Here is a 24,717-nt window from a genome sequence, read left to right as displayed (position 1 = left end):
TTTGTGAAACACCCCCCCCCCCCCCCCCCCCCCCCCCGACAGACTTTAGACTCTGGAGTAGGCCTACTCTGCTCTGCAGACTAACGCAGAGTTCTTAGCCTAACTGTTAGATCTAACGTTACTATTAATCTACCAAGGCAATAGTAAAATTATTATTGCCAATTGGTACTATGGTAGATTATCTAACTTTAACGTCAATTACCATGAAGTCGCCAGATCTAATCTAACGTTATACTCTATAGGCCTAATCTAATCTAGTAGTAACTAGTGTTAGGCCAGATCTAATCTAGTAGGCCAGATCTAATCTCGCCAGATCTAATCTAGTAGGCCTAGGCCTAATCTAATCTAACGTTAGTAGGCCTACTACTATTACTGAACTAGTACCATACCTGGTAACTGTTGTGTTAGATATAGGCCTAAGCCCTAACTAAAAAGATAGTAATACTTGAATAGTATCTAACGTTATACCTACAAGACTAATAGTTTAATAGGCCTAACGTTAGATGGATCTAACGTACATTAGACTTGTTCTTACAAGTATAAAGCTGCGACCTACCCGAACTGTGTGAGGGAGCGGCCTGAGGTTAGTTCTACCAAGGAGGTTCGAGAGATGGAGTTACAACGGACTATAATTATTCAATCAGCTGTCAGTTTTCTTTGGATGGACAAAAGAATTCCACAGCATACTGTGCATTTGTGCCTTTGATGTTCGATGCTTGAAGCCGCCATCTTTCTGAGCCATCTGAAGATTCATTTTTAATGCTAACATAATATCGGGTATATGCTGCTCGTTTATGTATCAAATGCTATGAAATTTCACCTAATGATAAAGCATATGAAACAGAAGTCAATTCCGTTCGAAAATATGTGCCAAAGTGTAAATCTGAGCTGTATTTTGTGAAAGTGTTTGAAATTATACCCTCATGGAAAGCCGATTTTACCACTTTTCTCCTTATCTCCGCCAAATGAAACTAATATGGTATCATCTTCAAGTATAGTTCTTTATAAATTAATGTGTCAGATTAGCGTACAGACACGTACAGTCGAGTAATTTTGATATCTATTTCAGCAATATTTGAGCAATTTCTATTCGCTCACCCCCGTGCCTTTACCATTGTCTACCGCCCATCGTTTGTAAGTAGGGATAGCGAAAAGTAATTACCATCACAAAGACATATCTTCCTTGGAAAGTGGCTGGTGATTATGCAATGAGACATGAGTCAATATTGTCTTCGCATCTGAGCGGCAGATCCAGTTTGACACATACTTGAAATATTTTTGAGTGGCGGCTTCGAGCATGGGATCAAAGCGAATAAGACTGTTGTGACTCCATTTCTCGAACCTCCTTGGTTCTACTCATAAGTAGGCCTTACATGTTGTCAGAGTTGGAGCACCAGTTTGCTGCAGGGGTCCAGTTTGCGCCACTCCTCTCACCGTATCTTCAAAACTAAAACCACCGAACTAGACCTAGGGTTTTAATATTTGAAGAGCAATTAAAGGGTCCCTGAAATCCAAATGCATGTTGATTTGTGTTGATTTATGATACCCTCAGGGCCTCAACATCACTTTCACGGTGAAACGAATATCTAATGGTTAGAAACATTCCATATATTTTTAACAATTTTTTCTTTTATTTTTCTTCAGATTACTTGGGAACGCCCACAAAAAATCCTTCCAAATCAATATTCCTCAGATGACCTCATCTGTTGATCATTGCTAAAGTATGGCTTTGCTTCGCAAACGAAGATTTAAGGAAGTCCACGTCTGCTGCAGGCTCGAAAGTGACTGATGAGTCCGATGCGGGACAGGCAGGCATGGTTGCAGCGGTTGCACGGGAAAGTCGGTTGGTTGATGTTGGGTGTTGGGTTTTTCCTCTGTTGTCTTTTTCTGTTGAGTCGGGCCCTGCGATCATCCTCGAAGGCGGCTGTTGCTCGTTGAACAGTAAGGCGCCAAGATGTGCAATCAGAGGCGATAGCAGCCCACCGTTGGTGATCGATGTTGAAGGTGCTCAAGGTTTTTTTCAAGCAGTCCTTGTATCTCTTCCTGGGTCCACCTCTGTCTCGGTGTCCAGAAGAGAGCTCACCGTACAGCATGACCTTCGGAAGGCGATGGTCTTCCATTCTCGAGACATGACCAGCCCAGCGCAGTTGAGTTTTCATCAGTGTGGCTTCGATGCTAGAGTCTCTGCCAGCTCAAGAACTTTGATGTTGGTGACAAAGTCATTCCAGTGGATGTTTAGGATGAAGCGGAGACATCGCTGGTGGAAGCGCTCAAGAAGGCGTAGGTGATGCCGGTAGAGGGCCCATGACTCGGATCCGTACAGGAGAGTTGGTAAGACAACAGCTCTGTACATGCTGATCTTTGTCTGCTTTTTCAGGTGGTTGTTTTTCCAGACTCTGTCGTGCAGAGTACTGAAGTACTGAAATGTGGAATGCACCTTCCCCTCGACTCAGCATAACTTGCATGTTTCTAGGTGATATTAATGTGACTAACAAAAGACATGGCTAGGGAACATGCAAGTTATGCTGAGTCGAGGGGAAGGCGCATTCCAATGTCTTTTGTTAATTATTTCAGTACTTTTAGCAATGATGGAGGTCCCGTATATGAGAGAGTAAAAACTCATGCACAGAAAAGATCCCGCTTCATTCATTCATCGCAAATAGCAGGGTGTTAACTTGGTGAAGTGGTCCCACCTCACTTCCAACTAGACCCCAGGGAAGACCAGCTTAACGTAGCTGAATATGGGCTATCCAGCCATCTTCTCAGATGGAAAATGAACAAACAAACAAACAGTTGTTTTGAAGAAAGAATCCTGGAAAGCTCTTCTAATAGTTAACTCTAGAACTAGAACCATGGCACCAGACACCATGGGTGGTATACTGAAATCCTTCCTAGGAAGAAATTTCTTCCTAAGTCAGGATTAAGTGGTATTCAGAAAATCTTCCTATGTTTCTTCTCAAGTTTTTTCCTAACTTTTTTCCTAAACTTGAAGAAACTTAGGAAGATATGTAAATTATGTGAATGAGATATGCAAATTTCTGACTTAGAAAGGAGTTGGTATTCTAGAATGCACTTAGGAAAGAATTTTAGAAAGATATTTAGGAAAGCTCCACCCCTGTCCTAACTACGTTGTTATCAAAGATATAGCAAGCTGCAAATCATCATGATAGGCGCTTGTCATTCACTGCTCGCAACATGTACTTTGATGCGCGAAATGGGAGTGAGAAAGAGGACACGCTGCGCACACATGTATATAGCCCTAAGTCATATACGCGATTGTCATTGGTTGGTTCCTTATGATACGGCATTTTGTATTCGCTTAACCCGTTGAGGACGAGTCCCGAGTATACTCGGGCAAGCGTCTATGGGAAATGCGTGTTGTAGCAATATCAAACCGTCCTCAACGGGTTAAGAAAGGACATGGGCAGGGATAAAGATTGCCTATTGTGCATTAAGAAGTTCCTAGGAAGAAATTTCAAAAAAACCAAAAAACAATTCTGTCTTTCCTAGGCACTTCCTAAGTTTCTGACTTAGGAAGAAACTTAGGAAGATTTTCAGAATACCACCCCATGTCAGTACCAAATGCATACAAACCAAACGCATAATGCGTAACAGTGAAATTCTATACATATGGCCATAGGACTTATACATGTATCAAGCAGATCTATCTTCTAAATTACTTGCGCGAAAATATCCACTTTACAGTACATAAAAGATTGTCGCATAATTGTACACAACTTCAGTTTTCAGGTATTGTATGCTGCAATCGCTCTTGAAGAGCCAGTTTTGAGCGATGTCATGAAAGTCAGTCAATATTGTGTGCTTACCAGGGCCCTTTTGCATGAAGAACCTGAGAAAAACTGGGGTTAGAGGTGGGTGCCTACCCGAGTTTTATGGTTAGTCAATTTCTCTAAAAAAACTAAAAAACTAAGGTTACGGTATATCGGCTTTCTTTTATTCAAATAAACTTGGACAAGGATAAAATGCGGAAGGGCTAGTGATTTTCTCAGTTTTACGTTCTGCGCGCAGCTAGCGATCACCGCTGTCTATCTAGTACAATGTACTGTAGTATCTCGTTGCTGCCACACAAACATGTTGTACGTACAAGTACCGTACGGTACCGCGGTGTGTCCGCTAGCGAGCCTGCTACAGGCGGCGCTAAATGTACTTTCGTATCCATAGACCCTATAGATATCTCGGATTCTGTGATACCCAATTGCACCAAAATCACAGGATATACTTGATAACCTATTTCAAATCACTCACGTAAATTTCATTTAAATTAGATATCGGGAAGCGCTGATATCGAAGTCGATTCGCACTGTCATCGCTCAAAAAACTCATTCTTATTGCGAGCTTCGCGGAGTAACACGATTTGAAACTGAAGTTAGCCATACAATTTTACGCAAGTAGGTGCCTATATGGGTATGTGTACAGCGACCTACATCAACTATTATGACAAGTTGAAACAAATTACCCGAGAAATCTGTTCCTAGAGAGCACAGAGACCCACAAAAGAAATGTATCATATCATTCTTTTTTTTTTGTCTCACAACATTGATTTTTATCACCTTTACGATGCACTTGGCTTGCCATAATCATGTGCAGAGATTTTCAGATACAATATACTTTTTACTTTAAAAACCACAGTCATATAGTAATACACTTTACCTGCATACTAGCGTAAAATTAGATGGCTAAGTTCACTCTCAGACTGCATTTAGTAGTAGCGAGCGAACACCGCCGTGGCGGCACTGTGATCACGAATCTTGCGTAGAGGACTAGAATCTACTGGGACGACATGCAAGTCGACGTCAATACCATAGCTGCCAAGCTTCCCGATAGCCAATTTGGTTCTAATATATGTGAGTTTTCGGAAATGAGTTCGAAGTGTAGGAATTTATCTGTGATTCTCTGTGGTGCAATATGGGATTGTGGAAGCTGAGATATCGACATGGATACAAAAGTGCATTACCACGTAATGCCCTACACATCTACAGTACAGGCACAGTAAGTATGTAGCTATCTACGGCTACATCTAACCCCGGGGCGCTCCTTCACACAGTTATATTGTAGCTTCGTTCGGGCTGGTCGCAGTAGTTAGGCTACATCATCCTACCTACATCTAGTCTACAGAGCTACTTGCAGTAGGCCTACCTCTAATAATATACTACTGAATCTACCTCTTTGGTGTTACATTCATTCACGTATCTAGGGCGCTAGGCCTTCTAGAATTTAGAACTAGAGTCTAGTTCTACTGCACGTCTAGTGTCTAGAAGTATAGAACCTGGATCTAGATCGATCTAGTCTACATTGATAAAGGTGATAGAACTTAGACTACCGGTACTAGATCTAGGCCTAGATCTAGTAGAGTCTACTAAGCTGTTCTACTGCGTTTCCGTGTACAATGTAATTTAAAGTACATTTGCTGGTCAGAAAACATGTCAAGTGGGTGTGTTCGATCTCCAAAAAGATGCCCCAGTCTGAGGGCTTCAAGCTGAATTGTTTCCAGAATGGCAACCTTGGGCTTGGCTTGGTAGCTCTAAATAAGTGGGGCTAACCAGAGAAATTTAGATTTAACCTTTGGTCAGAGAGCTAAGGTTAAATAACCTGAATTTCTTGAACATTAACCTGAGAAAAAACTATGGTTAAGCTTTATGCAATAGAAAAACTATGGTTAAAAATTCTTAACCAGAGTTTCTGGATTTAACCATGAAAAAAACTCTGGTTAAGGCTTTATGCAACAGGGCCCAGCTGTGAGCGCGAAAAATTAGGCGAAAATATCCACTTTTACGTGCTTGAAAGATCGTTGTTTAATGTTAAACAGCTAACTTCAGTTCTACATTGTGCAGGCAGTGTACACTGCGATCGATCTTGAACAGTTTTGAGCGATGTCATGAAAGTCAGTCTATTTTGTGTACGTGCTCACCAGCTGTTTTTGAATAGGTTTAATAATGAATAGATTATCAAAGCTACCAGGTCGTTGGCATGCTAATAACACGCTATTACCATGCTGACAACTGATCATCGGCGAAGGCATCTGTTTGCCAATCACATCGATTTCCATAGGTATGCATCCGTCCTACTGTTACAATATCAGGTATAAGAGTCTTCCGTCTGTTTAGGAAAGGGATTCCATGAAGCCAGGTGCATGTCTCTGCTGATCATACCCCCAACAATTATTATTTGATAGACTGATCTTTTGGTGATCTTTTGGTCTAATAGACCAGTTCGGAGTTCCACTTTGAGCATGAGCAGAAAAAAGGTCATTCGGACCAACAAGCATGTTGGTTTTTAAATTCACAGGGATAAGCATCTGTGATGTAATGATTATTCATGTAATCCTTATAAATGCTGCTTGCCAGCACATCTACCTGACAGCAAAAGTGGTATTTGGCAAATCAATAGAAAGAGGTCGTTAATACATTCAGTGCAAGGTAATGAAATTGATGCGGAATTGACGGATCATTCTGGTCACCTGGTCTATGCAAGTTCATTCTTTATTTGAGCAGGATTGATGAATACCATAAATTGTTACGTAAAGCTTATGCATTATGTCACTCTGAAAGCGAGTGAAGTACCCCTAACCGACTGAGAAAAAACAGAAAGGTCATTCGGACCAATGTGCCCATGAGCTATAAACTCCGAACTGGCTTATTAGCACCCTGATACCGTACCTAGGCTACCTGATTAAATAGTAATGTAGATCATGGTCAAATCCACTATCTTGGCACAAATCTGAAATTCTAACTAGGTCTAGGATCAGTAAATTTTAGGTCTGGATCAATAAATTTTAGATCAGTAAAAAATTGAAAATTTTGGTATCAAGTGGTCTGACAGGGACAGGTAGTACCAGTAGAAAAAAAAAAAAGATTAATGTGTAGCCCTGCAGAAAGGTAATGAATGAAAATGTGAAATACTAACCAAGAAGGTTTGCCAAATGTAGAAACTCTACTTACAGTCTCAAAGCATACCTGATTGTGGTTGCTACATATTTTTGTTGTTGCTGTCAATATAGATTATCAGTAATCAACAAATTGGGCCACAGCAGTATTCACTGATCTTTTGTGCTAGAGTAAATCACCTGCACTCTGACGTAAAATGCGATTGCTAAGGCACAGTCAATCATCATGATTCACATAACATTCTATACCATACCTACCCACTACTTAATGGGGATGGCGTTTCAGGAATGAAAGTTGCTTGCAGCCAGTCAAAATTGTTTTAAACTTTTGATCTTAAAATACTCCAAAAACAACCCATTATTCTGGCAAATCACGTTAGTCAGGCAAGTTTCTTGGTAGGTATGCCCTTTCAATGTATTGCATGCAAATTTGAAATGGTGGAAGGTGAATATTGAGCCCTTCTGAGAACTTTGTTTTGGCTTTAAATGTGCCAGAACCTATTTTAAGATGAAAACAGATTTAGACCACTGGAAATAAAGCTGAACGAATGCATTATGACTCCTGAGTGATAGACTTCTAACATGTACCATCTGCCCGATAATTTTGTTAATGGTTTTACCCTATTTGGAGAGTGCTGAATCCAAATCTGGATGATGCAACTCAATATGCATCTTTGAGGGTTTTGAGATATTCAAGATATCTGTGTCTGATTCCAATACTGAATCTTTATATCATGTGACTGATATTCATCTGAAAAAAATGCCTCTCTTTATCAACCCCCCCCCCCCGAAAAAAAAAATCATTGCTAAATAAGTTTCTGATAGTACGCTTATGTGTGTGTGTGTGTGTGTGTGTGTGTGTGTGTGTGTGTGTGTGTGTGTGTGTTTATGTTTTGAGTATCCTGAATGTTTAAGAATGCTTCATGTGAGGTTAGGTAGCTGGCCAGAAGCAAATGGAAAATAAATCTTGCTGATTTATTCTTCTCTTGTTGACTGCTATATCAAAAACTTTATTCAACAGTTCCAGCTCCCCTGATATAGCAGGAATTAGGAATATGACCAGAATGCTGGGCAAAGTGTACTTTACATTGACGCAATTTGATTACTTTTTTTTACTTTTGATATCTGATGTTGAGTCACCAAAATTCTTTATTTTATTACAGTCACATTTCTTGCTGACTGGCCTGCAAATGTAACATGAGTCTTGTCAAGGATTCCATCATGCCAGTGTGTACCAGTTCCCGCAACACTGACATTACTGTAAGTAATGACTATTAAAAGAAACTATTGTGAAGTACCAACACTGATATTATGTTGTAAAAAATGAAAAAGCAAGTGACATAAGACCTATCTGTTTTGTGTGTATCATGTATGCATACTGGAGGAGGAATAGGTTATGGAGGTTAGAGGGAATTTCTTTCTGGAATATTGCCCCAAAACAGCTTTTTCTCCTTTGCATGTTCGAATCAATCATAAAAAAACCATCAAAGACATTAAGGATGCTTTACATGCCATCCCATGTGCAATGAGAAAATTAACACGAGTATCTTAGCTTTATTTGGTCAGCGTCATGTGGTTACTGAAATTGAAAAGTCATAAAACATGCTTTTGTCGACTTGAAAGATCCTACATTAAGAAAAAGAACCTTTACCTTTAATTTTTTTTCTTTGTCATTTTGTAGCTGCAGACTGCAGTATTATCTGAACAAAAGGGTCACTTGTATTTCAAGCAAGTTGAGGATGTTGTCACAAAGTTGAAAGGGGACATCCAGGGGTTGCCTCAGAAGTGCAGCATGGAAATGATCAGACAGCTAATTACTGTCATCCAAGAGGTGAGATTTCAGAAAATTCTGTGGATACATGTACCGGTACTTGTTTTTAAGTTTGCGATTGGCTGTAATGAGTATGCTTTCTGATGTCTTTGGTTTGGCTTTGATCAGTGAATTATATTCAATGATGATTCCATCTTGAGTGCAGTTTATAGTATTGATTATAGTGTTGAGATGCTTGTTAAGATGAACTGCAGAAAGTCAGGGATATGTAGTGAAAGTGAATGGTAATCAATGACAAGTATGTAAAAGGCAAGTGAATGTATTGACTCTGCAATCGTGAATGTACACTGTACATAGGATATTGCCATCCCTCCTGACTAGCATTTATACTGAGTCATTGAATACATTGAGAGTGGGAAAATAATGTCCACTATTTCAACCCTGCATAGTTATGTGTGTACGTATCATTTGCCTGCTCTTTCAGGCAGAGTCAAATCCTGCGTTGTATGCAGTAGTCTTTCTTTTCTCTTATGAATGTTCTTTCCTTCTGCTGATATTTCAGATTTCTTGGTGTGCTAGTTGGTTTTATATTCCACATACTAAGAATCTTGCTATAGGATTGGTCAAGAGCTGATCACGTGATAAAGCGTAGTTTTGCCCATCACATCACCTGAGAAGAACTAGGTCACTTGATAGTACACAGTGCAATGCACTTTCCCTTCAGTGTCGCGCGGTGCGCGCAGCAAATTCATTGTTTTGTCATCTATAAAGACAGCTGTTTGTTTTGCTGATCTCTGGCAGTCCATACAGTCTTAACGCGAGATGAGTACACGCGAAATAAAAGTGCGTTGCACTGTGGACTATCATTTAACTAGGTCACTTGATAGTTCACAGTGCAACGCAATTTCACTTCAGTGCCGAGCGGTGCGTGTAGCAAATTCATTGTTTTGTCATCTACGCGCACACGTAGCCTAAGCCCTAAGGATACCTAAAGACAGCTAAAACGGTTTCAGATGTGGGATAAAATGGGAATTTCTAGGACCCTTGATGAGGAATATAAAGCAAATAATCAACTTTTAGTTTCAGGCAATGAGACAAACTATCACTTCCTCGGCGATCTGAATGTGTACGCTATCTTTCCTCAGCTGCGCTTCGGAAAGATAGCTACATCCTGATCGCCTCGGAAGTGATAGTTTGTCCCATCACCTTCACCAACGTTGATTATTTGCTTAACATACATGTACAATGTATTGGTTGCCATGAACATGTAGGCCTATAGGTAATACATTGACTAGGTGCCTTAGCAGGATTCATGCTTTGTACTGTTGTATCACTCTCCACACAGCAAATGTCATGCCATCAATTTCAGCAGGCAGAGACTATGATCAAGGTCATCAAATACCTGGCATCCCTAAAACAGGAGGAGGCATTACAGAATCTGTCTGTACTTGTGAAAAATGGACTTTTCGAAATATTAGGTAACTGTAACATTCTTTTACAGTACATAAAATGCAGATTGGACACTATTTAGGCCTACAGTAAGTATATTTCCTTCTTCATTTATATATTCACTGATGCTCTTTGAGGAATCTCTATGCACTTGGGTCCCATTTCATGAAAAATATTAGGATAGCAACTCTTGCTGGAATGACAACTTCCCATAGCACCAGCCAATCAGGAAGCTGGATTCTTGTCAGTACCGTGACAATTGCCATTCCAGCAAGACTTGGTATCATATCAACTTTTTATGAAATGGGACCCTGGTCCTTGCAGCCATCATTCTCCTGTCCCAGCATGTCCAACTGAGCCAGGATTTCAGTGTGAAGATCATTTATGTACTGTACAATGTTAGTCCATATCCGCTGGTCGTGTAGTGCAGTGTATTTATAAGCTGTGTCCTGCCAGAGGCTGTTTTCATGCAAGCTCAATCTGCTGTTCTCTCTCAATTTCAAATTGATATCACTGATGCCTACTGGCTGTACGAGAAGAAAACTAGGAAACTATCAGTTGAAAGAGAAAGCAATAGTCTCCAATATTAGATGTAAATCAGAGTCCTCTGAAGGATGATGTGACATTACATGATATTAATATTTGCATATGAAGTACACATTTATGAATAATCATATTGTTTAAATTCAAAATAAACCACTTATGAAAAATATAGGTAGTCCTTGTATGAAAAGATAATCGTCATTTTTAAATCTTCATGATGTACTAAGCTTTCCAGTGGTATATAACTCGGGGTGTAAAATGAAGAAATATTGAATGGAAACTGATAGAAAGCTGTGGACTAGTTTGATCTAACTCATTAACTTGTGGATGGGCCTGTAATAGAATATGTGTACGTACGCATACAGCATTGTTTGATCTTACGTAGATGTAGACCTATTCCATTAGCTGTAAACTTCAAAAGTGAATGCCTATAGATCCAAACAATTGTAACAAGAAGCAAGGCAAGGGACTGTGGGTTATACAAGTAATACAATGTGAGTTATAGTTCACAGGCTATGAATGGCTCTCCAGAAAATGCTGTTATTAAAGTGCATCTCACTACAGTCTTTTCTTTACAATAACACATTCTGTGAAGAACAGGAAGAACCATCCTTTGGCAAAACAGGCATGCAAAGTTTCCTTGTTTTCTGTGTTGCTCTGTTATGCTTTCCATATACATGTTATAATATATCATTCGTGATATTAGAGCTCAGTGAAGCAGAGTTTTCTTTTTTTTCTCTCAATTGGAATAAGTAAACGCTGATGTGTTCATAATTGCAATGTTTGCAGATGTGGTTTATTTTTCAACATTTTGGCAGTGTTTGTGTTTGACAAAACACATGAGCACGTAATTGGGAATGGACAGACTGTATGCATTGAAGCTTGCCATCTCATGGAAGTGTTTCTTCAGACATTGAATGTGAGTACAGAAAAAGCAGCTGGAATCTGCATGCATTTAGGATCTGGATGCAATGTTATAACTGATAATAGTCATGTATCTTCATTTCCTTTTGTTACAGCAATAGGTGCTTATATTTGTTACCAAAAATTATTCCTTATTGTATCCCCGAACAGAGTTCGGAGGATACTATGGATTTGGCCTCGTTGCGCCGCCGCCGCCGCCACCGCCGCCGCCGAGATTTTCTTGTGAGCGCTCTACTGGCTGCAGTTCTTCTTAGATCATCTTCAAATTTGGCATGAAGGTGTATTATGGTAAAGCAAAGATGCCTATTGTTTTTGGTGATGGCGCCCTCGCTTGTTCCGTCTTTATACATGAAAACGTAAATTTAACAGGGTCTGCTTGTGTGTGCGACGCTGGCATTGTTTCTTGACCAATTTTTTTTCAAATTTGGTATGTAAATGTATCATAGTCAAATCTATACACCTTTACCTATTAATAATGCTGCCCTCACTGGTCCATCTTTTACAGGGTCAAAGGTCACCCTGATCATGTCAGAATTTGCAAAAGTGCTTATTGAAATGCAATAACTTGATTGTTACTTGATTGTAACGGATTTTATTCAGACTTGCTAAGGAGGTGTATGGGTGGTCATTCTACGTGAAGAACACAACAGTTTGTGGTGGCAGCTCCCTCAGTGTTCCGACTTGGATGCCATGTCACATTTCTTGTGTGTGCTCTATCAGCCACATTTCTTATCAGATTTTCTTCAAATTTGGCAAAAAGGTGCATCATAGTGAAATGAAAGATACCTGTTGTTTTTGGTGGTTGCGCCCTCGCTTGTTCCGTCTTTATGCCTCCGCCACGAAGTGGTGCCGGAGGCATTATTATACATGAAGCAGTAAATATTTCAGGGTCTGCTTGTGTGTACGATCCTGACAGTGTTTCTTGACTGATTTTTATGCCTCCACCACGAAGTGGTGCCGGAGGTATTATGTTTTCGGGTTGTCCGTCCTTCCGTCCGTTCATCCGTCCGTCCGTCCTTCCGTCTGTCCGTAATGAATTTTGTGGACAGCGTAACTAAAATACCATTTAAGGCATCCTAATGAGACTTGGTATACTGTATACGCTATAATTTTCGCGTACATAAATTTTCGCGAATTGCCGCTGTCACACATTTTCGCGAGTGGTTAAATTTGCGATTGGGGGACCAGAGAAAATATGAAGTGGCAAAGAAAGTGTGAATTTTCAACGTACTAGCAAATAAGAATGATACTAGTTATACACTGCATGAAAAAAACTTACCAAACTCTGCAAACTAGCAAGTTAGAATTCAACATTTTTGAAGTGGTTAAGTCCATCGCGCTAGATTTCTGACGAGTGGTCCCCTTGCGATAATGGATTGGCTCTCTACAGTATTCGTATGTAGACGTGGACGAGCGTAAACAAGCTTACCCAGTATGGTCTGTTCGGTAAGCCGTGACATGGTATACTAGTACTGAAATGGTCGTATCATCAAAGCAAGGGATTCATTTTGGAAGGTAATATTTTCGCGTGTTGTTAATTTCGCGAATAGCTCCCGACTCGCGAAATTCGCGAAAATAAAACCCCTGCGAAATATACAGCGTATACAGTATATGCATGAGTAGATGAAGTTGTGCCTATCAACTGTTGGATGCACGTGCTCAAGGTCAAAGGTCAAGGTCAGATGCTCAAAATTTCACTTATTTCCCCCATATCTATGCAATGACTGAAGGTATTTTCTTGAATCTTAATGTATACAAGTACTACCAAAATAATAAAGATTCTCTGGTTAGAGTTTTGGGTCATGAGGTTAAAGGTCAAGGGGTCAAAGGTCAAGTGAATATGTTAGAATTTCACTTTTTTTCTCCATATCTCAGAAGTAATTCAAGGTATCTTCATGGAACATACTTCATATGCATGCAATGACTAGCAGTGATAATCTAGGGAATTTGGGGTCATGGGGTCAAAGGTCAGGGGTAAAAGGTCTATGTCAAGTCTTCAAAATTTCACCTTTTCCCTCATATTTATGCAATGCTTGTAGGATTTTTTTTTAAAACTTGGTGTATACATGTATTACCTAATAGAGATTCTCTGGGAAGTTTTTTTTTCTTGCCAAAAAGGTCAAAGGTCAAAAGGTCAAAGATCAAGTGAAAGTTCTGAATTTCACTTTTTCCTCCATATCTCGGAAGTGGCTTAATTAAGGTATCATCATGAAACTTAGTACATATTTATGCATGTTCTGCCTGACAGTGATTCTCTTGGGAATTTTAGGCGAGTCATAGGTCTAGGGTCAAAGGCCAGGTTAAGATGCTAACAATTTACTATCTGAAAGAGAAATTATACTTTCTCCCCATACCTTGACAGTTACTCAATGCGTAAACTTATAAAAGGGTCAACAGTCAAGTAAAAGTCCTGAAATCCCCAAACACATGCTCTCTTAGAAAATAAGCCACTCATCCAATTAAACCTAGTTCAAGGAAAGTGAATATTCAACATGTTTGTGACAAACATGTCATTTTGATATTTTCCCAATTATGTGAAACTGTCATCACGCATTGTCAAGATGTACGCTATAGACCTATTTGTATTAGGAGAATCATGCTTTATGGCGGAGGCATACCAGTTGCCATAGCGACATTTGTAGTTTTTTTTTTCTTCAAATTTGATATGTAAACATATTACAGTTAAATCTAGACACCTTTACATATTGATACTGCTGCCCCCACTGTTCCACCTTTTACAGGGTCAAAGGTCACCCTGATCAGGACAAAATTTGCAAAATGCTTATTTATGCAATAACTTGATTGTTACTGGATTTTATGCAGACTTGCGAAGGAGGTGTATGAGTGGTCATTCTATAGTAGCTAGGACACAACAGTTTGTGGTAATGGTGCCCTCAGTGTTCCAATTTGGATGCCATGTCACATTTCTTGTATGTGCTCTATCAGCCACATTTCTTTTAGGATACCATTCAAACTTGCTGTGGAGGTTTATGGGGGTTATTCTGGGTAAAAAAAGTTTTATTTAACAGTTTAGCCTAAAAAAAAAAAAAATCATCCAAATGGGGTATGGGGGGGGGGGGGGGGGGGGCAGGTTCGGGGGATACATGTGCTCGATCGGGTCCCCGGCTGAGTGCTCTATAGTTATGACTGAATGAGTGATGAATGCAGCGGTGGCGATCACTGAACGTTGCCCATGAATGACTGGCATGGCTACAAAGCAGAAAAACACGCTGAATTATCGGCTCTTTGGTTACTACAGACAGGTTGAAATCTACCGCGGGAAACAAAATTTGTGGCCGCTGGCCGCGTTAGACAGGTTGCCATTATACACAGGGTCTTTATCAGGGTTTTTCTCTCTGGGGGATTTTTCAGTGGCTGCTATAGACAGGTGGCCGCTAAGGCAGGTTTGACTGTAGTTCACTTGGCCCCTCCATGCCCCTTGGATGACATACACTGTAGCAACTTTCATCTTCATGGTCTGCTACTTGAGCTACATTGCCTGGATGACTCTGCCTCAGGAGGTGCAAAACCACTGCTATCTCCACCATATCCCTTACAGTGTTGGGTTTCTGCTCTAGAGTCCTGCAGAGACATCTGAATTTGCTGACTAGAATACCAAAGTCATTCTCCACCATTCTCCTCCCCCTTGAGAGTCTGTAATTGAAGATCCTTTCCTCCCTAGACATCCTTCTTCTTTGTATGGCTTAATGAGGTAGTTCCTGAGTGCAAAGGCGTCATCCACAGAATGAAGACGGGTATGTTTTGGAGATCATCAGGGCTTGTAATCAGAGGGCAGGGTAGGGGAGTCCTAGGACTTCCCCTTCCAAGCTGTTGAACAACTTGGAGTCTTCAAATGTCTTAGCATCTGGCAATGTGTCCTTTTCCACTTAGTTTGATCCAAACAGACTTACAATCTGCATCTACCACAGCCAACAATGGTATCGAAAAGAAGCCTTTGGACTGTAATTGTAGATGAGGCTTCCAGTGTGGGGTAGCTTCTTGATACCAATGTGTTTTCCATCCGGAGCCCCAACTGCATGGGGATATATATTCCATCTCTGCTCAAACTGGCTAGCTGCTGCTCTCCAGGCTTATGGGGTCATGGGTAGACTAAACACCTAATCTTTGTACACTTGCACAATAGCCCGTAGCACACTTCTAGAATCACCTTTGAGATGCTAGACACTCCACACCTGAAGGTACATGCAAGAGACTGATAACTGTCTCCTGTTGCAAGGTGCCTCAGTGTCACTGCCAGTTTCAGTCCAGGTGAAAGGGGTTGCCTGAAAGTGGTAAGTTCCTTCCCAATTGCTGAGCCACCCTGTGCAAGACTGCACTGAAGAGCTGAGGTGTAAGCCGTGTGTAGGTTTGGAAAGCTACTGGATCATCTAGCCTCAACTGGGTGTCTGGAAGGCTGGAGAACTGACCAAACTGTTGTCTCATTCCCTCTGTGAGCCATTGTCACACCCAGAACTGCCTGGCTGCAGCTCTCCTGACCTTTTATGGTTGGGGTTGGGGCTGGTCTGGTTGCTTGTCTTCTTTCTTGGCGACAAAGTAAGCACAAAGTAAGCAAAAAGTAACACTTGCTGAAAGTGTTACGTTGCCATCGTCAACTTCTGTCAATTTTAGTGTTTGTGGATTGCAATGTTAACTCTGAGGAAGTTCCTAAAACAATGAAGTCCGAGGTCAGTGGGGCTGTATTTATACCCATCAGGGTCCAATTGTATCTCAAATGGTCTTTGCTCCCGATCCTGATTTTCAAAGACATCGCATCCCATTGCAACAGAGCGTATTCATTCATGATGGTCGTACTGGAATGTACAAGTATCCAAATGCGTCTGTGTGTATTGGATTGAGAACCCTGATCATTATGATTGTGTGAGATGAGGACCCAATAGTGAAGTCAACCGGGACTATCATATCAGATCGTATCTGAACGAAAGACCACATCGTGACAGACCTTATTGCTTGAAATTGACCAATCGTGACCATATCGTATCCAAGCGCACCAACTTGTACTAGCTAGCGCGAATCGACTCGCATCACCTCGTATCCAAATGTAAAATTTCAAACAAGTTGAACAAAATTTTCATGATCAGTCACAAATTGCCAATCATGGCATTCATAATGGATTGCACGATAGTTGGAATACAGCATTAGCAAGGGTAAATGAAATTCATTAGACCACCTAGTTTGATACAGTATTTATGATATGTCTGGTTACAAGGAAACATGGAATTGCCCTAACTGAAATAGAAATATCTTTGATTCTCAGAATCTACAAAAACAAAGAAGCTGTGTGCAAACATGGAGCAGAATTACAAATGATTCAAAATACATTCATTTGTAACAGTAAAACACTATCCAATAATGTTTGATGCATTTAAGAAAAGATAATGTCAGGGACAAATGCAATATGAATAACAAATGTAGGTGCATAGACAAATTTAGTCTATTAATGACACCTACACATATATTATGTGAAATAATTTTACAAACATCATTATGAAATTTCCAGGAAATGAAATTACCAGTGATCATAGCAACATTTTTAGCTCTGTGCTGCAGAAACAGTTATGACTGATTTCAAATGCAAGAATCAGACGTAATTACTGCATACACCATATATTCAGCTAGTCTAATCTTTTGTGAATCACAGCTTCCAAACAATTTCGCTAGTGTCTAAATTCATGATCGTAGAGTACAGTATGAATGTCGCATTCATCTCAAGATCACAGTTAATGATTTCATGAATCGTTTAATTCACAAATAGCACCTGACTCACAAAATTTGCGAAAATCAAAACCTTATTAAGAAATATATGACGTATACAGTCCCATTATCAAGCATGTTTATTGATAAAAGTAACATTCAGATATTTTTTCAAGACTTCAAATAACTGATAAATATTAGGCTCGACATTTTCAGGTTATAAATTATCACCTGTCAATTGATATTCATCTGACAAATATTTTACTGATTAATCCATAAAAGTATTTACTGCTTAAAAAATATAATCTAATCATGGTAATCCATGAAATGAGGTTTAATGTTGTCAATTTACTCTAGGATGTTGCTGAAATTAGTGAAGAAGCAAGAAGGTCAGCTTTGGACTTGTTTGCAGTGAGGTTGATGATGCTTGTCACTGATACAACAAAGGTTTTCCATACACGAATGGAGGTAAGAGTATCAAATGTTATTGCTATTTCTAATCCATATCGGGCCACTCAGATGAAAAACAATGAAATGGGGCCCTGGTCCCCAAGCCAGTGAGATACCCACTAGGGTGGTAATGTGGCTCAGCCAATAGCATGTCTGCGTTGCAGTCAACTAACTTAGTTTTGATTCCCCCTGAGTCTCGCTGAGCAATGTTATGTGTAATCATGCCATTCCCTCTGTATGGTTAGGAGGCAAAAATGTGCCTCAAATAGGACATATATAAGGTCTTTGTGTGTGAGAAAATCATGATTCATGCGCTTAAAAGACCCCACCCTTCATTAATTCATTGCAAAGAGCAGGGTGTTCTTTGCCGGTGACGTCTCCCATAGCATCTCGTGCTTACAACAGAAGACGGGTGAATTATGCCAACATTGCGTGATTTGCCCGATGTGACCAGAAATAGTCAGCAAACAGTATCAAGCAGGTACATTATGCCATATGAAGAAAAATAGATACCCACTTTATTCTGGTAATAGAAGATCATACATATTATGGATGCGAATACTGTACGATTTCTACAAGTTTCTTGTAGGAAAAAAAAAAAAGATAAATATTAGAAATAATTTAGAAAATAAATAATATTGAAAAATTACATTTCTACAAGTTTGGAAATGTCTAGAGCAATTTTTGTCTCTTTATATACATTTCTTTTATCAGTGTAGTCGCAATGTCGGTAGGCATAATTTGAATATTCATACTAAACTTGCCAGCAGAGCATAGCATATTGGATTAAGCAAGAGCTCATTATTCAAAGAAACTTCATGGAAGAAAGTTACCCCAACAAGAGCAAATGTTACGTTGCAGCTGATATATTGTCTTCACTTTTTTTTTTGTTTACCCTTGTTAGGCTGAGAGAACTCTCAATTTGCTTCTTGAAGGATGTGATGATGCAGCTGTAGAATCAATCATCAAGAAGCCTGCAATGGAACAAATGATGTATGTATGAAAGTATTTTTGGTTATGCTTATAATGTAAGCTTATGCTCACGTATGTTATTTGATGAAGTTGAAAAAGTTGAATTTTAGACCAGCTATCATTTGTCATAACTATCTCTGTCTGGGAAGTACCGGAAGAAGGCATGTTTCTTTTGAATTGTCATTGGGACCTAAAACCAGTGGGATGATGAAACATGGACAGACCAAAATGTGACAGTTTGGTCTGTCCTTATTAGTATGTTCCCCGCTCAGTCTAAAAATCGTGTAAAACACGGGTTCAATAGAATTTTAGGGCTCTCATCTTTTCTAATCCAAATCAGGCCGTTCAGTTGAAAAACAACAAATTTTCAATGAACATTTATTATTTGACCTTCATATTCTAGTACAATACTCTCAGCTTAATTAGGTAGTACTTAATCAGGTACTCCACTTAATTGACTTACAAGCTGAAAAACAGTTTCTGATGCATGCTATATTTACAGCATAATTTGGTAGGCATTTCGGTTAAACGGGTGGGAATTTTCCAGATTAACCTGATCTATTTCCATAGCTTCCTGCAGAAAGCCTTTAAGATTTATGTATCCCATTAATTATGAGAAACTTTGAGGTGCTGAAAGTTGATAGAAAACTTTGGCTGTCATTTTAACATGTTGAATTTGCAGTGTACAACCGATTTGCCATATCACTGGTACAAGTCAAATTTGTGCATGCCATGTATGAACCCTTGCATGCATCCGCACCGCATGCACTACCAACACAAAGACACACACACACAGTGACGCAGCAATCACTTTTATGTGTTTATAACTAGCTCTCAAGAAAAAATGAATAATAAAGTAACTCCATTGAGACTCTAACCTTTGTTCAGGCTGTTCATTGCAAACAAACTTACGGTCACCGTGAAACACATGGGAACACAACATTATTTGCTGCAGCATTTGGCTGCATATGCATAGGAATCTAGCTTCAAATAGCACATGTTAAGAAGCGTGTATGTGGACTCGGGGGCTGCATGCAAATTGTTTTAAATACAAAATTACGCTGCATACATTAACTAAAGCTGTTCTGTGACTTATGATGAGCTGTGGTTGTAAGTGACATACCTTGCTGTGTGTCTGATGATGAGAGGTGTGTGATTAGTATGTGTTATCTGCATTGTGAATGAATTAACATGCTGTCTGGTTAATCAAATACTCCTCTTGATTGGGTAAGAAATGCTCTGCCAGACAATACCCAATTAAGTGGAGATTACTGTACATAGATTCCTGTCCTGTGTGACATACACTCCCCCCAAAATGTTCATTTTAGCAAAAATTGTAGTAGATATCTTGTTTGAAGCAATTTTAGGGCAAAGTTATCTCTCATCAAAGTGTTCTAAAAGATTGTGTTGTATTGGGGGTAATGCATAAAATGACATAAAATTACCCAACATCCCTTTTTATCACTTTAAATTATCACATCATGTTTTATGCCTCTGCCATGAATTGTCGCCAAAGACACTTTGTTTTGGGTCGATTGTCCTTCAGTCTGTCCGTCCGTCCATCCGTGATCTTGTGGACAACATAACTTAACCTGTTGAGGATGAGCTGATTTTGCTATAACACGCATTTCCCATAGACACCTGCCAGAGTATACTCGGGACTACAATGTAGTCTTCAACGGGTAAGAACCATTTAAGGTATCCAAATGAAACTGGGCATACATATTTATGAGTGAACGAAGTTGTGTCTCAACTTTTGAGGGTGCACGCTCAAGGTGAAAGGTCAAAGCTCATACAAGGTCAAATTTCTAAAATTTCACTTAATCCCCCATATCTCTGCAATGCCTGAAGGTATTCTCAGGAAACTTAGTGTGTACATGTATCACCAAATAAAGATTCTGTTTGAAAAGATTTGGGCCATGGGGTCAAGGGTCTGGGGGTCAGGGTTAGAGGTCAAGTGAAAATACTAAAATTTTTCTTTTTTGTCCATTTCTCATCAATGGCTCAAGGTACATATATATGACCCGCTACAACAAAAGGGTCCTAAAGTCACTGACAGGCGAGCCAAGCATGGTCCAGAAAAATGCTAATTTCAGGCCTTTCCTTTGATCATTTAGCTTCAAAATTTTGGAAGATGATAGAAGATACATTAGACTACAAAATTATGTTAAAAACAGAAATCCAAATATTTTGACAGATTTTGGTGATCTGACTTCAAACTCGATTTTCTCGGCTCACCCATCAGCGACTTTAGGATCCTTTTGTTGTAGCGGGTCACATATCTTCATGAAAGTTTAAATAGTACATATGCATGTACTTAGCAGTGGTTCTCATGAGAATTCTGTGGTCATGGGGTTATAGGTCAAGGGTCAAAGGTCAGACTAAAATGCTAAGATTTGACTATTTAATGCTGCACTAACACTGTTTTCCTCATACCCTGGAGAGTACTCAAGTATACACTTACTTAAACTAGGTATATACATGCATAACTGCACAATGATTCTGCAGAAAAAGGTTTGGTCCATAGGGTCAAAGGTCAAGTGAAAAGGATAAAATTTCACCTTTTTTCCAATTTTTTATTTTGAAAAAAACCTTAAGTATTGTCATGAAAATTGGATATATACTAGTTACAGTGAAAATCTAAAGAAAGTTGCGCACCATGGAGTCAAAGGTCGAGTGAAAGTGCTCAAAATCCTGAATGCTATAAACCTTGTTCAAAGAATGTAAAGCTATTTGTTATTTAGTGTGCTCTGTCTACTCTGTTATGAGGGATACTATAGTGAATGAAAATTAGTCAGTGTGGTGATGATTTTTTTTCCCCTGTATTGTCTCGATGCCATTACAGGAATGACCTAGCCAAATACCTTTACACAGCAGGTGACTTCGAAATGCAGATTGCACTTACAGAAACCCTTGCAAGACTTGTGAAGAAGAGTGAGAGACACAAATACTGTGCATTGTGGTTTCCTTCCCTGGCTGTGGGCAAGGCATTCCTAGACATTCAGGATGAACAGTTTGACTCAGTGAGTATTGCACCAGTCTAGGAAAAGGTGATTTCTAGATATGTGCTCATGATGAACTGTAAGGAAAGAGCACGAACAAATTAAATACTGTCATAAGAGTTTATGGTAAGATGTCATATAATTGGTAGCGATTCTTTCTTTCTTTGTGATCAGTAATTACATCTATTTTTATATCCCCACCCACACATAGGCCTAGTGTGTTTGGGGTATATAGGAATCACTTTGAGGTTCAGTGGCCGATGGTCGGTTGCAAAATCTTGTGGCTTGAGCTACTCTTTCTTTTTTTGAGCAATTGATCTAAATTTTGGCATTGGTGACTGCTATCATAGGTAGATGTGCAAGAGACACCTTTTTGTCTGTGTGGAGTAGTACATTACCATGGTAATGACAAATTCATAAAATTAGGCAAAATGTTGTGGCTCAGACTACTCTAATTTTTTGAGCAATTGACCAACAATTTGGCATGTGTGACCGCTGTCATACGTAGATGTGCCAGATACCTTTTCCATCAGTATCACGAAATGCGTTGCCATGGCAATGGCAAATTTGTGCAAAAGTCACAAAAAAAGTTGTGTATCAAACTACTCAGTTTTAAAGCAATTCAGCTGAAATTTGGCACATGCAATCAATGTGGTGTGTTGTTGTCCAGTACACTTTTTTCGTGAGTGTCAAGGAATCTATTGCCATGGCAACAGCAGTATTTATACAAATCATGCAAAAATATGTGAATTGACCTAACTCCCTCAGTTTTTGAGCAATTGACCTAAGATTTGTCATGTGTGACCGCTATCGTAGGTAGATGTACAAGACACCATTTTCGTCTGTATGGAGTAATGCGTTACCATGGTAATGACAAATTTCATAAAAATTACAATGTTTTGGATCAAACTACTCTCAGTTTTAAAGCAATTCATCTGAACTTTGGCACATGCAGTCAATGTAATGTGCATTTGTGCAAGACACCTTTTTTTTTTTGTGAGTGTTAAGAAATCAGTTACCATGGCCACAACAGTGTTTATTATACAAATCATACAAACATATGTAGATTTGCCTAATTCTTTCATTTTTTTAGCATTTGACATGAAATTTGGCGCATGTAACCGGTACTGGACACGGTATATAGATGTGCAAACTTAATCTTTTGTTATTGTTGAAAATTTGTTTCCATGGCAACAACATATTTTGTATGAAAATCATACAAACATATTATGGATATAGCTATCTCTCTCAGGTTTTGAGCATTTGACTTGAAATTTGGCAAATGTGACCATATGAAATTATGCAAACTTCATATTTAGTCATTTAAAATTTAAAATAAAAATCACACAAAGATATTATGGATTGCGCTAACTCCCTCAGTTTTTGAGCATTGGAAATGAGATTTAACACATATAACCATCTTAGTTTTAAGATGTGAAAAACACATCTTTTGTCAGTGTTGAACAATGCATTGCCATGGTAACCACATTTTATTTTCAATACAGAAAAATTGTGGATTAGGCAAACTCCCTTAGTTTTTCAGCATTTGACTTGAAATTTGATACATGTGATTGCTTTACTATTTAGATGTACAAACATCATCTTTCATTAATGTCGAACAATGTGTTGCCATGGTAACAATTAAAAAAAAGAAAATTATACGAATTTCCCATGGAATTTGCTCACTGCCTTAGTTTTTCAGCATTTGAATTGAGATTTGGCACTCGTGACTAATTTTTGTCTCGCCCACCGGAGGTGAAGGCGAGACTAAGGGATCCAAATGGCGTCCGTCCGTCCGTCGTCCGTCCGTCGTCCGTCACAAATGTTAAAGTTTACCTGCAAGACTCTCTTATGATGCATAACTTGGCAACTGTTACAGCAATGGCAGCCACACTTGGGTGATAGAAGCACTAGGGGTATCTTCATGTTATGGTGTTGTCGGAGGTCGTGTGATGATGTCAAAGGTCATTTGAGGTCATGTATGAGGTCGAGTATGTGCAAGACTCTCTTTTCTGTTAAAGTTTACCTGCAAGACTCTCTTTTGACAAATAACTTCACATAAATTGCTTTGAGTACAACCTAACTTGGGTCATAGATGCACTGGGGGTACCTTCATGTTATGGTGCTGTTGGAGGTCACAGGATAAGGTCAAAGGTCATTTGAGGTCATATGTTAAAGTTTACTTGCAAGGCTCTCTTATCACACGTTACTCGACACATGTTGCTACAATGACAATCAATCGTGGGTGATGGATGCACTGGGGGTGCCTTCATGTTATGGTGCTGTAAGAGGTCACATGATAAGGTCAAAGGTCATTTGAGGTCATACGTTAAAGTTTACTTGCAAGACTCTCTTATCACACGTAACTCAGCTCATGTTGCTACAATGGCAATCAAACCTGGGTGATGGTAGATGTCTCTTAGGAAGTTGAAGATAACCACAAGGTCAAAGGTTACAGACAGGGGTCAACAAACTTTTAGGGCCCAATGTTAAGTTTTTAGGGCGCATTTCGTTTATGGCTCATAACTTTTGATCCCTTTGTCCATTTGTGACCAAACTTGGATGGAAGATGTCCCTTGGGAAGGTGAAGGTCGTCACAAGGTCAAAGGTCACAGACAGGGGTCAACAAACTTTTAGGATCCAATGTTATGTTCTTAGGGCGCGTTTTGATTGTGGCTCATAACTTTTGATCCCTATGTCCGTTTGTGACCAAACTTGGACGGTAGATGTCCCTTGGGGAGTTAAAGGTCATCACAAGGTCAAAGGTCACAGAAAGGGGTCAACAAATTTTTAGGGCCCAATGTTAAGTTTTTATGGAGCGTTCCGATTATGGCTCATTACTTTTGATCCCTTTATCCGTTTGTGACCAAACTTGGATGGTAAATGTCCCTTAGGGTGTTGAAGGTCACCACAAGGTCAAAGGTCATAAGCAGGTCAATTAACTTCTGGGAGTTATAAAAAATATTAATTCCTTGTGCGCGAATAGGCGA

The 24,717-nt window shown here is 39.5% G+C and overlaps 1 protein-coding gene across 1 annotated transcript in view; it reads left to right on the top strand.

Annotated features, from left to right (window-relative positions):
- The first annotated feature begins 8,101 nt into the window (after window positions 1-8,101).
- The window catches only part of LOC139721492 (uncharacterized), a 51,622-nt gene continuing 35,006 nt past the window's right edge, over window positions 8,102-24,717 (top strand). The window contains exons 1-7 of the mRNA XM_071632805.1: window positions 8,102-8,164; window positions 8,586-8,735; window positions 10,021-10,153; window positions 11,486-11,586; window positions 17,661-17,771; window positions 18,658-18,746; window positions 21,571-21,748. Of these exons, the coding sequence (XP_071488906.1) occupies window positions 8,102-8,164; window positions 8,586-8,735; window positions 10,021-10,153; window positions 11,486-11,586; window positions 17,661-17,771; window positions 18,658-18,746; window positions 21,571-21,748 (825 nt within the window). The remainder of the gene's footprint in view (window positions 8,165-8,585; window positions 8,736-10,020; window positions 10,154-11,485; window positions 11,587-17,660; window positions 17,772-18,657; window positions 18,747-21,570; window positions 21,749-24,717) is intronic.

Source organism: Diadema antillarum, unplaced genomic scaffold (genome assembly GCF_040938485.1).
Source record: "Diadema antillarum isolate AM-2024a unplaced genomic scaffold, OU_Dant_1.0 scf00000144, whole genome shotgun sequence".
NCBI classification, from domain to species: Eukaryota; Metazoa; Echinodermata; class Echinoidea; order Diadematoida; family Diadematidae; genus Diadema; species Diadema antillarum.
Note: the sequence above shows the minus strand (reverse complement) of the source record. Positions and strands in the feature narration are given on the sequence as shown.